Here is a 13,807-nt window from a genome sequence, read left to right as displayed (position 1 = left end):
TCTCTTCTTTCCCAAAGAATTACTTGAGGGGATTTGAAGAATCGTCATCATAGTCATGATGGCAAAGTCACAACAGAGAATATAATTATCCTCGGGCTTACCACGCTGACGCGCGCATGTGTGTGTGTGGGTGGGGGGGGGGGGGGGACTGTCTTGCTCTGCTTGTACACACACGCACACAAAACACACACACAGTTTTGAGAGCCTATGTCCATCATACACCCACAGCATTTATGGAGGATTACACTCTTGACCCTCTCTCAGCCCCCGCTGTACTGACTGACTCAGGTGTCAGCTCATTCTTGCTGAAGGCAAAAGGCAATATAGCCATGCTGAATAATACTAGCCGCTAGCATGTTAGCTTACCGCCTCTCTGAATCCACATCGTCCACTCTTTCTAACTGGCAGCGGTGCTTGTCACCAACAACCATGACAAACCTTTTAGCCTGCCTTGCCTACTCCCAATCCCCATCTCAATATGCACTCTGTCACAGGGATATATGGTGGCCATTTTGTGTGAGTCATGCGATGATAATGGGAAGTTGTGTAGAGTTATAGAGTGTGATGACTCGGGCGGACAGTTAGAATAGGCTGGGGAGATTGAATGGAAGGTCCAGTCAATAGCTTGTAGTTTCTAGTTTTCTAGCTAGAGGGAGATGGGAGGGGGGGCTAGTAAAAAGTTGACACTTCACTTTACCTTCAGACACACAAAATCAAACAATCAGAGCAGAACAAGTACTTTATTTTCACGCTCCATTTGATACTGTTCCATACTTCAAGGTATAGTTATTCTGGTATAATATGGTACATTTCAGGGTATAGTTATTCTGGTATAATATGGTATTTCAGGGTATAGTTATTCTGGTATAATATGGTACATTTCAGGGTATTGTTATTCAGGTATAATATGGTATATTTCATGGTTTTGTTATTCTGGTATAATGTGGTATATTTCAGGGTATAGTTATTCTGGTATAATGTGGGATATTTCAGGGTATAGTTATTCTGGTATAATGTGGGATGTTTCAGGGTATTGTTATTCTGGTATAATGTGGGATATTTCAGGGTATAGTTATTCTGGTATAATATGGTATATTTCAGGGTATAGTTATTCTGGTATAATATGGTACATTTCAGGGTATTGTTATTCAGGTATAAAATGGTATATTTCATGGTTTTGTTATTCTGGTATAATGTGGTATATTTCAGGGTATAGTTATTCTGGTATAATGTGGGATATTTCAGGGTATAGTTATTCTGGTATAATGTGGGATGTTTCAGGGTATTGTTATTCTGGTATAATGTGGGATATTTCAGGGTATAGTTATTCTGGTATAATATGGTATATTTCAGGGTATAGTTATTCTGGTATAATATGGGATATTTCAGGGTATAGTTATTCTGGTGTAATGTGGTATATTTCAGCGTATAATTATTCTGGTATAATATGGTATATTTCAGAGTATTGTTATTCTGGTATCATGTGGTATATTTCAGGGTATATTTATTCTGGTATCATTTAGTATATTTCAGCATATAATTATTGTGGTATAATATGGTATATTTCAGGGTATAGTGATTCTGTTGTGTAACTACTATTCTGTCATTTGTATGTCTAGGTGGTCCGGTGGCGTTCTCTCCAGGTAACCTGAGCACCAGCAGCAGTGCCAGCAGCACCCTGGGTAGCCCTGACAACGACGAGTACATCCTCTCCTTTGAGACCATCGACAAGATGAGACGAGTCTCCTCCTACTCTTCCCTCAACTCCCTCATAGGTAGGAAAACTACTAACCTACACTACCCTTACTACTGAGCTACACTACCCTTACTACTGGGCTTACACTACCCTTACCACTGAGCTACACTACCCTTACCACTGAGCTTACACTACCCTTACTACTGAGCTACACTACCCTTACCACTGAGCTACACTACCCTTACCACTAACCTACACTACCCTTACTACTGGGCTTACACTACCCTTACCACTGAGCTTACACTACCCTTACTACTGAGCTACACTACCCTTACTACTGAGCTACACTACCCTTACCACTGAGCTACACTACCCTTACCACTAACCTACACTACCCTTACTACTGAGCTACACTACCCTTACTACTGGGCTTACACTACCCTTACCACTGAGCTACACTACCCTTACCACTGAGCTACACTACCCTTACTACTGAGCTACACTACCCTTACTACTGGGCTTACACTACCCTTACCACTGAGCTTACACTACCCTTACTACTGAGCTACACTACCCTTACCACTGAGCTACACTACCCTTACTACTGGGCTTACACTACCCTTACCACTGAGCTACACTACCCTTACCACTGAGCTACACTACCCTTACTACTGAGCTACACTACCCGTACTACTGGGCTTACACTACACTTACAACTGAGCTACACTACCCTTACCACTGAGCTACACTACCCTTACTACTGAGCTTACACTACCCTTACTACTAAGCTTACACTACCCTGACTACTGAGCTTACACTACCCTTGCTACTGAGCTTACACTACCCTGACTACTGAGCTTACACTACCCTGACTACTGAGCTTACACTAACCTTACTACTGAGCTTACACTAACCTTACCACTGAGCTTACACTACCCTTACTACTGAGCTTACACTACCCTTACCACTGAGCTTACACTACCCTTACTACTGACCTACACTAACTACCCTTACCACCCTAATCTTACAGTTCTACTCCTCTCCTTTATTCCAAATCACCTCTTGTTCCTCTCAGTAGTAAGGGGTTGTAGTAACTACCACTTAAGTCAAATGTTCACTTAGTCATGTATTGATGTCAATGGGAGACTAAGTAAACATTTTACTTAAGTGGAAGTTACAATTCGCCCCTTTCAGGGCTCCAGACTAACATTTAGTCTGGTGGCACTGGTGGCACTCTCTTTTTAAGTTGGTGGAACAAGCCCATGATTTGGTCGCACCATTCCTTTCCAAGGCTTCAAGCAATAGTGGGGCGGCAGCGTAGCCTAGTGGTTAGAGTGTTGGACTAGTAACCGGAAGGTTGCAAGTTCAAATCCCCGAGCTGACAAGGTACAAATCTGTCGTTCTGCCCCTGAACAGGCAGTTAACCCACTGTTCCTAGGCCGTCATTGAAAATAAGAATTTGTTCTTAACTGACTTGCCTAGTTAAATAAAGGTAAAAAAAATAAAAAAAATAAAAAATAGAACAGAAATAGTAATCACCTTATATGTTACTGTTAAAGTAGGGCTCCAGAATGTTCTGACTTCTTTTGTTCAATAGAGATTAATTTGCCTAAATCTTTTTTTGCATTAATATCAAAGGCAAATTTATTTGGGGCTAAAACTCAAGAAACTAGATTAGCTAGATTGCTAACACTAAATATTATACTCAATGCTAGTAGTCATGTATTAATCTGAATGTAATGTCCTAAAGAAACGTTGCAGTTTGTAGCCTACTACCCTATGCACTAGCAATGGCTGATTCACATTTCAAGCACTCTGTATATCTCAAAGCCGTATATACTGAACAAAAATATAAACGCAACATGCAACAATTTCAACTATTTTACTGAATTAGTTCATATATGGAAATCACTCAATTAAAATAAATTCATTAGACCCTAATCTATGGATTTCACATGAGTGCATAGGCCCACCTGGGAGTGCATAGGCCCACCCATTTGGGAGCCAGGCCCAGCCAATCAGAATGAGTTTTTCCCCCAAAAAGGGCTTTATTACAGACAGAAATACTCCTAAATTTAATCTGCTGTCCGGGTGACTAGTTTAAGTCGATCCCGCAGGTGAAAAAAGCAGGATGTGGAGGGCTGGCGTGGTTACACGTGGTCTGCGGTTGTGAGGCTGGTTGGACGTACTGCCAAATTCTCTAAAACAACGTTGGAGGAGGCTTATGGTAGAGAAATGAACATTAAATTATCTGGGAACAGCTCTGGTGGATATTCCTGCAGTCAGCATGCCAATTGCACGCCAGCTCAAAACCTGAGACATCTATGGCATTGTGTTGTGTGACAAAACTTCCCATTTTAGTGGCCTTTTATTGTCGCCAGCACAAGGTGCAACGGAGTAATGATCATGCTGTTTAATCAGCTTCTTGATATGCCACACCTGTCAGGTGGATGGATTATCTTGGCAAAGGAGAAATACTCACTAAGAGGAATGTAAACAAATGTGTGCACAACATTTGAGAGACATAAGCTTTTTGTGTGTGTGGAACTTTTCTGGGATCTTTTACACTTTACATGTTGAGATTATATTTTTGTTCAGTATAAAATATCTTGGTTGTAAAGTATTTGCTATTGACCTCAATATAAAGAGTATACCCCAGAAAGCTGAGAACATCCTCTCTTCAACAGTTGTTGTTTCCAACTCTGTTTTTTTCCCACAGTTGGATTTTTAAATGTTAAACAATCAGAACCCATTTTTTCCGTGGGAGAGCGTGTGGCTCGCGCGTCACAGCAGGCACCAGCAAAACAGTTACAGGGGCTGTGCAGACACTTTCATTACAGGAATCTTGAGGATAATGCACTCTACTGTTTGATCAAATCATGGTTTTAGCCGCCAGAAAAATAGGACGTTTTGAAACTTGAGTGAGTTGACCTTGTAATGAATGTTCAGCTCGTGCCGATGCAACCAATTGTTTTTTTTTACTTGCACAGCCAAGTCAAAATGCGACTAAGCGGTCGCAGTCTGGAACCCTGCCTTCCTATACTTTCTCCTGCTTCAATTCCCTCTTACCCGTAGGTATGACTTGTTCTCAACCTGCCATCCTCTACTGTTCAACTCACGAGGGTGCCCCTGGCTCCAAAAGACTGAGTGCTTTTCCTGGTTTCACTGAGGGCTGGCCCCGCTCTGTTTCCCCTATGCTGTGGTGATTGGCAGAGGCCTTGATGCGTTCTGACACTCAGTTTGTGTGTGTGGAGAAAAAGCATTAACTCACCAACAACACGAAGGAGAGAGGGGGAGAGAGATGGGGATTCCCTACTTTCTGTTGCCAGTTTGAGAAATGCCCACTTCACACACCAACTGCCCTTGTATTTGACAAAGTACTCCAAAACAGTGGTTTCCAACTCCAGCCCCCCCAAAAGTACATATTTTTGTTGTAGCCCCGGTCAAACTCGCCTGATTCAACTCATTAAGGGCCTGATGATTAGTTGACGAGTCAGGTGTGTTGTCTGGGCTACAATGAAAATGTGTACTGTTTGGGGTACAGGAGGACCAGAGTTGGGAAAAACTGCTCCAAAATACGAGGACACGGCTACAACGCACACACACAAACACGGGGGTGGCGTGAGACGAGTACTAAGTACACTACACACGCTTCCCCACTTCCATAAATCCCTCCAGTGCACCACTGACCCATGGGAACACACCGCTGCGTTAACTCAGATTCATCAAATAATCCGGTATTAATCAACTCCCACAGGAAGCTCTGATTGGCCAGTCCAACACAGCCACATCTATGGGTCTTTTCAGGACACAGTGGCATGTGCTTTACCAAGTCTGACGAATAAACTACCAGGAAATGCATATCAAATATATTTTTGTATATAAAATAAAAAATTCACATTCTGGTAGACGTTTCTGTCGCTACCCTTTTAACCGGTGCGTTTAGCGTTCATTCAGCTTCTATCTAAAACCTTCCCAAGCTGCACTGGGGTCTCTAACACCATCAAGGGGTCTGATTCATTCTAAACAGGTTGAGTATGAAATTGGCCCCTCGCCCACTATGCTGTGTCCAGTTTAGCATCGTACCACAGAGTAGGTTTAGTCATTCTATTTCCATTGTCCTTACCTCCCTATGTGCTTGATTCTGACCCAGCTAGCAGCTCATGACATGGCATGCATAAACAAACACAATGGGGCTGTACCATAGAAGGTTTAGCATAGTGCTAACTCGATGCCTAAACATTTAGATATGTTACTTGTTTGGGAGCCTAGCCTTGTTGCAGGAGCACAATTGGGTTGTGTTAGCTAATACTGGTCAGTCACATTCAATATATAATTGATTGGGCAATACCTGGTTGTTGATAGAAGTGCTCTTCGTAAAGGGACAGTTCACTCCCAAATCAACACAACAGATGGCACAGAATATGGACTTACAACTTTGAATTTTGGGTGAGCTACCTCTTTAAGGCCCTGAGCGAGACTAGCGTCCTGTCCAGGGAGTGTACTTGTACAGCAAGCTGCCTCACGCTACAGAAACAGGAGATTCTATTCCCACCAGAAAATAACAGTTGGAAACGCTTAGTGAATCTGGCCTTAAAAATAAAAAGGAAAATATCTTACACAGCAAAATACCACCCAGAGCACACCTACCTACTCTGAGGCGCTCTGATATCCTCCCTGACATTTGTTTGGCCACAGCAAGAACTTGGCTCAGCTTCTCCCTGTGTCAGTGCATTTAAGATGCTCGTGTTTGAATGAAGGAAATGGGTTATATACCGTAGCTTACAGAGGCTGACCAAGACTTATATTGGATTGGGTGTTAAATATGCATTAACAGATGACCTTTGAGACATATTTTTCTGTCTTGTTGGAATACTGCAGGGGAAGCTCCAAATGTGGCTGTTGTAGTGAGAAATATCGTCTAGGATTTAACATGATTGTAAAATTGTGCAGATGTTGCAAAGGTCCTCATACCAGGCCTTGCGGAACACAATTCAGCCTGGGAATGATCTGTAGTCACACTCTCATGTTGAACTGTGTAGGGTGCTGTGGTGATAATGTGTCTATGCCAGTGAAAACTGAAGTATTTCCCTGTTTAAATGGAGGGGAAACAGTATTTCACATTCATCACCAGGGCTGTTTACCGCAGCACCTAATCACATTCATGCCCCCGGGCTAGAACCTAATCACCTCTTTACCTCGCTCACCCGCTCTCGCTTACACACACTCGCTTTTTCCCTTGCTCTCTCTCTCTTTCCTGATTGCTTGCTTGCTTTCTCACTCCCTCTTTCCCCGTGCTCTCTTTCTCTCTTTCTCATGCTTCCGCTCTTGCTTACCCCCCTTGCTATCTCTCTCGCATGTACTCTTTCCTGTCTCTCCCCGCTCTCCCCCTCCAGCTCTCACCCCCCTCTCGGCCCACACTACAATCTGCTGCAGTACTATTAACCAGAGCTCACGATTTTTGCTGCGACATGTGCCTCCACGCATTTTCTCTATGAAATGCACTGGTTAGCCGCAACAGTTTGTGATAGCCTGCCACGCCACTCCTCACCCGTCCCTCATTCTACAGCCTCTGGAGGAGGATGAGTGTGTCCTGTCTTACCCTCAGTATAGAGTGACAACTCCCTAAGGACACTTTTCATTCTGTTCTCTGTCTACAAGTGTGAAGTGCTGGGGAAAGGGAGAAGGGCATTAACAGCTGGATACCTTCACTGCCGGCCGTCGAGACGAACAGAAGATTTCATCAGACAGAGGGAGAGAGCATGGAAACTAGAGAGAGGGAGTGCTGTGTTCCTTGCAAAGTGAGAGTCAATGTGCCAGAATAAGGAACTAGAAGAAGAGGGGGGCACTCCTAATACAAAGAGAAAGGTGACAGGCAGGTTTAGGCCCGGAGCAAAACAAACTGATGTTGACAGCGCCTTCGTGGCCAAGCCCGGTGAGTGACCGTCTCTCTCAAATGCAGTTCAGCGGCACTGCAGTGTTCTGTCAGGTTGAGTGACAACTTGGAATGAGGGATGACACCGCAGAGAGGACGACAGGAGAAAGAAAATTGATAAATTAAAGTTGGAGGGGGGAGATAGTCCTTGGGTGGGAAGGGAGGGAATAATCGCCAAAGTGAACATACACACTTTCTCTCATTCACAAACACACACAGACCTGTCGCCCTCGGTAGGTAAAAAAGACAATAGCAGAGCACTTGCTCATTCATATTCCGCATGATGATGACAGTTGGCAGTCATGTTCCTCTCACAATCAGCAGTGGTGCAGAAGCCAGCTGCCTTCATTGTGTGTGTTGATTAATGAGTTGCATTACCTGACACGGCGGCCATGTTGGCTCCAGCAACTCAGCAGATGACTGAGTGAAGGAGAAGTGAGACAACGGCCAGTCAGTGTGGATGTTTTTGGATGTTAGATGACAGGTGATTAGCATCAATTGGATGTTAGCGTTTGTATGCGATGATGATGATGGAGAATTCAGTGGTTGAGTGTGATCGCTAAGCATGTTGTGTTTGTGCGAGAGAGAGAGATTGTTGAGTGTTTATGGAAATCATGCTGTGTGCGTACGTGAGAAAATGAGATGGTGAGAAGGTTGGCTCTCTTATTGATGGTTGCTAATCAAATATTGATGCTAATCATGCTGTGTTTACATGCTTGTTGAGAATGGGAGACAGAATATAGATGTTCGCTAATGTATATTGATGGTGTTCACACTGTGTTGGGTCATTATGTGAAATGGTTATTCAGTGTGTGTGTGTGTATTGATGGTAATTGATGCTGTGTGCCTGTGTGTATTAACGGTAAGTCACGTCTGTGAATGTTGGATAACTATGTATATGGTTAATCATGCTGTGTGTCGTTGCAGGGGTGTCGTTCAACAGCGTTTACACACAGATTTGGAGGGTTCTCCTGCACCTGGCGGCCGACCCGTTCCCAGAGGTGTCCGACTTGGCCATGAAGGTCCTCAACAGCATCGCCTACAAGGTACTAAACATACACACTGTTCTCTCTCCTTCTGCTGTGTGTCTGTTTGGTTTTCTTTAGGTGTGTTTTATGCATTGAAAAGGTCATGTAGTTTCATACACACACACTCTTGTTCTTACACACACACACACTCTCACATACACTCTCCCTCTTCCCTGGCATTTTCCCCACCTCGAGACCATTACTTTTGTGCAAATGCAATTAAGGCGAAACGACTCCCCCAGGCCTGCCACTGCAGAGAGGAGAAGCCTGCCGTTACTTAAGGAGGTGTAATAACCACTGTTGGCCCCTCGCGCTGGAGAGAGCCCCCTTGTATTTCCTGCTGCTGACACCATCAGTTCCTCGCAGTCCCCAGAGCTGTTCATCTCAGCTTTAGGGCTCCCCACTGAAGCTCCGTAAAAAAACAACAGGACTTATTAGATATTACATTGCAACAGACTCTAATGTATGAGGCACTGCAACAGACTCTAATGTATGAGGCACTGCAACAGACTCTAATGTATGAGGCACTGCAACAGACTCTAATGTATGAGGCACTGCAACAGACTCTAATGTATGAGGCACTGCAACAGACTCTAATGTATGAGGCACTGCAACAGACTCTAATGTATGAGGCACTGCAACAGACTCTAATGTATGAGGCACTGCAACAGACTCTAATGTATGAGGCACTGCAACAGACTCTAATGTATGAGGCACTGCAACAGACTCTAATGTATGAGGCACTGCAACAGACTCTAATGTATGAGGCACTGCAACAGACTCTAATGTATGAGGCACTGCAACAGACTCTAATGTATGAGGCACTGCAACAGACTCTAATGTATGAGGCACTGCAACAGACTCTAATGTATGAGGCACTGCAACAGACTCTAATGTATGAGGCACTGCAACAGACTCTAATGTGTGAGGCACTGCAACAGACTCTAATGTGTGAGGCACCGCAACAGACTCTAATGTATGAAACACTGCAATAGAATAATGTATGAAACATTTCAATAGACTCTAATGTATGATGCCGCAGTATTTTTTGAAATATACATTATGGGCCACTGCTGCAGTCTCAGTTCTTCGCAATCCCCAGAGCTGTTCATCTCAGCTTTAGGGCTCCCCACTGAAGCCACGTAAAAAACAACAGGACTTATTAGATATTACATTGCAATAGACTCTAATGTATGAGGCACTGCAACAGACTCTAATGTATGAAACATTGCAATAGACAAATGTATGACGCCGCAGTATTTTTTTAAATATACAATATGGGCCACTGCTGCAGTCTCAGGAAAGGTCACTTGACCATGATAACATCGTGGCTTGTAAATGTATCCTCTCCGGTGTACTCACTCTTTCTCCTCAACACAATCCACAGTCCTGTGTAACTCTTCTCTGAGACAGAAACAGGGGGAAGCCCAGGTGGAAATCCCTATGAATCTCTGAATGTGTCCCAAAATGACCTCATATTGAAGTAGTGCACTAACGTAGGGAATAGGGTGCCATTTGGGATGTAACTCTCTCTCTCTCTGTTGTTTCCTGCTCTTTTGATCCATCTGTAGATGAGCTTGGGAGGAACTATCATCTCTCTATTGCAGTGGTGTTTCATCTCCCAAAGGTTTTCTTTCCTACATCGCTCCCTCACCATTCATTCTACCCCAGGTTCAAATTGACTGATTTAACCTGTAAATGATTGTTGCCGTAGAGTTGGTTTTCTCTAACAACTTACCTGGTGAAAAGAAAGTTCATGAACAAGCAATGAGATGGAGAAGACTTAAACTGTGTCTGTGATGTTAGACACAAACAAACATTGGACTGTAAATTGTGCCTTCCTGTATTATGCTTACGCAACACATTCTATTCCACTGAGCCACTGACTTTATGTTCCTATTCTTATCGTCATTTCTTCGTATGTCGAGACAGAACCTGCAAGTCAGCATTTCATTGGACGCTGTATACAATGTGTATCCTGTTCATGCGACTAATAAAACGTGAAACCTCAACCTTACTCCCCTCAACAAGAAAAAGCCCATCTCACACGGATGCCGTAATTATCTACTAGTCACTTACCTAGTCCTCACACACTCTTCAGCCTGGCAACCCTTCAAAGGAAAGAACAAAAGAGGGTCGACCCACATCTTCACACACACACACACACACACACTTAAAAACAAGTGTCAATCCAGGTATTCAGTGTCTCGCGCCAATCACAATATTGACTGGAGTGTGTAACAGGTTGGTGCAACCCACGTCTGTTAAAGCCAGAGCTCTCGACAGCCTTCCCTTGACAAGCAGAGAAATGCTCTCGTTGGTTTAAGTGTCCAACCGAGCAAATCCAATTGTGTTTTAATTAGGATTTTTAGCGCGTAGTTGCCAGGTGCCAAGCAGGATGGAAGTGTGAAACACATGCAGCTTCTTTGTTCTCTAAATTAACATTTTAATGCATTTTTTTATGGGGGGAAAGGGTACAACTGAATGCCTTCAACTGAAAAGTGTCTTCCGCATTTAACCCAACCCCCTCTGAATCAGAGAGGTGCGGAGGGCTGCCTTTATCGACATCCGCATCTTCGGCGCCCGGGGAACAGTGGGTTAACTGCCTTGCTCAGGGGCAGAATGACAGATTTTATACCTTGTCAGCTCTGGGATTCGATCCAGCAACCTTTCGGTTACTGGCCCAACACTCTAACCACTAGGCTAGAGTGTTGGGCCGCCCCTTAAGAGGTTTAAGCCTAAAGGTTAACTGGTTATTTTTTTTGTATGTGGTCCATACTTTGTGATGATACTATTGCACATGTTCAGGTAGGTCCCTTCCCGTTTCAGCCCATTTGCTTCTGTTTGGTTCCTAGTGAAGGCCCCTTTTTGGTTTTCTCTTGTGCCAACTCCTACAGACCAACAGTACGAGTTAGCAAGAGAGCACAAACTGATCTGGAACCAGGCTTGATGAATGTCTCTTGCACATTCGGGGAGACACTGGTAGACAAAGCTCTAAAACCCACTGCATGAGATCATGACCAACCCACAATCGCTGGGCCTTACTGCCTTACTCAGCAGAAAATCACCGCTCTCACTTCCACAATCCCTCCCCCTCGGTACTGCCTCCATCAATCAGATTGCTTCTTGCATCAGACCACATCCCCTTCCAACCAATCACACCTCACTTTGAGGCTGCTTCATGGGGCTATTATCGTTGATCAGGGAGGTGTTCTGTACTTGTGTGCACCCACAGAACATTTAAATCGCCCCTTTGAATAATTCAACACTCACAAGTGTAATGATACTGGCTGGCTGGCTGGCTGGCTGGCTGGCTGGCTGGCTGCATCCCAAATGGTGCCCTACACAGTGCACTACTTTTCACCAGGGCCCAGTAGTGCACCAAATAGGGAATAGGGTGCCATTTGCGACCTAGATGCTGTTAATTTGTCTGCTGCAGAAGCAGTTGGGTTTCAGGTCTCCTGGCCCGCCGGGAAGCCCGTTGTGATAACAGGGTTTATATACTCTTCAGTATCTCTCTTGCTTTGTGTATTTTGTTAGCATGGCTTTAGGAAGTGATGAATAAGTAAGGGAAGTAAGTAAGTAGGGGGGGTGACAGGATGTTCCACAGCACCACATTGGCGTCTCCGTTAAGTGCACCGGTGGCGGAACTGGACGCGTCTGTTCGAACGAAGAACTCAACAGAATACAATTATGCAACAATATGTCATGTTTTTGCATACATTACGTTAGGAAGCGTTGTCTATGGTGAAGATGACTATGTACGCACTGGTGATGGAACGAGTTGGTTTGAACCAGCCAGGCACTTAATGCCATGCAATTATGGGACACAATTACGTAACAATTGTATGTATTGTTCTGCGTTCATTATGCTGGGAAACGTTGCCTATTGGAGAACGATACGCATGTTGTTTTCCATGCGTCGATGATGACTATGCACCAATGGTGGAACGCGCCGGTTCGAACCAAGCACTTTATACCATACAATTATGGGACGCAATTACTCAACAATTGTATGTTTTGCATACAGGAAGCTTAGTCTGTGGGGTAACGATAACCTATTGTCTACCATGCAATAATCCTGATGACTGTGTATGTTGCATGGGAAATGACATACCGGTTATTCAATTTCTTACACTGTCAGACTGACTTCACCAGCTCTTACTGATTGTGATAAAATGACAAGTTTCACATCTTCCTCCTTTTGCTATTCTCTCTCCTCCTCTTCCTCTTGCTGTGTTGTTTAATAATGATATCTGGACTCTCTTTGTAGAGAGGGAAAGCTATCTCCATTGTTCCTTAGTTGATGTGAGCGTGTCGATTTAACACTTAGCGAAGACTCCCAGTGTGAGAGGATATCAGTTTTACCCTTTGAAGATTTCTCTCTAAGACTTACTGCTTCTCAGCGCTCTCTCGATGTGATGGTGTCTGTTTGTGTGTTAAGAGATTTTTGTCAAAATGCTTTCTGAGTTTGTGAGGTAACTAGCAGTACGAACATTGCAGTGTATTTGTTGTGGTGGTGTTGTGATAATTGCTTGGTTTCTCCCACCTAATTCATCTTTTACTACTGCAGTTTGTGAAGCCTCTCAGATTAGTGGCAAGCCCATCCGTAACGACTGTCATTTCTATGCTTTCTTTTAATGAAGCGCTCGCCTGCAAACACTAGTAATTGATGCTGCCGCAACCCACACACACACGTATAGTAGTTACAAACTCTTAAACCCAAAACACACACAGACACAGACACACACACACACACACTACTACTGGCAATTAGCATAGAAATCTAATCAAAAAGCAATTCCAGACGGTAGAATGTGTTTGCTGGTGTTAACTGGATCTCCGAAAGCCAACCATTGTTTTTCTCTCTGCTCTGGCTTTTGTAAACAACTCACTGTTATTCATCAGGTTTCCCTTATTGAGTTTTACTCTTCTCTGGTGAATAGCTGTTACAGTGTATACTGGCGTTGATTCTGTTATTGATGGGTGCAGTACCGGGAGGATTTCAAGGTGCCTTGCTGTTACTGGTGTTGTTGGATAGATCATTTATCAAAGGGTAATATGTTGAAATACAGTCGAAGTTCACCCAACTGCTCGAGTCACAGAACACAGTACAGTAGGTTTTTAGCCTACTTGTGTTTGATATTA

General features: G+C 43.8%; 1 protein-coding gene across 7 annotated transcripts in view; it reads left to right on the top strand.

The window, feature by feature from the left end:
* Window positions 1–13,807, top strand: part of LOC129837819 (regulatory-associated protein of mTOR-like) — a 180,472-nt gene that overhangs the window by 136,952 nt on the left and 29,713 nt on the right. For all 7 annotated transcript variants that reach the window (XM_055904315.1, XM_055904299.1, XM_055904293.1 and 4 more), the window contains exons 21-22: window positions 1,620–1,775; window positions 8,559–8,677. In XM_055904315.1, the coding sequence (XP_055760290.1) occupies window positions 1,620–1,775; window positions 8,559–8,677 (275 nt within the window). The remainder of the gene's footprint in view (window positions 1–1,619; window positions 1,776–8,558; window positions 8,678–13,807) is intronic.

The sequence above is a fragment of the Salvelinus fontinalis genome, chromosome 3, assembly GCF_029448725.1.
Source record: "Salvelinus fontinalis isolate EN_2023a chromosome 3, ASM2944872v1, whole genome shotgun sequence".
NCBI classification, from domain to species: Eukaryota; Metazoa; Chordata; class Actinopteri; order Salmoniformes; family Salmonidae; genus Salvelinus; species Salvelinus fontinalis.
Note: the sequence above shows the minus strand (reverse complement) of the source record. Positions and strands in the feature narration are given on the sequence as shown.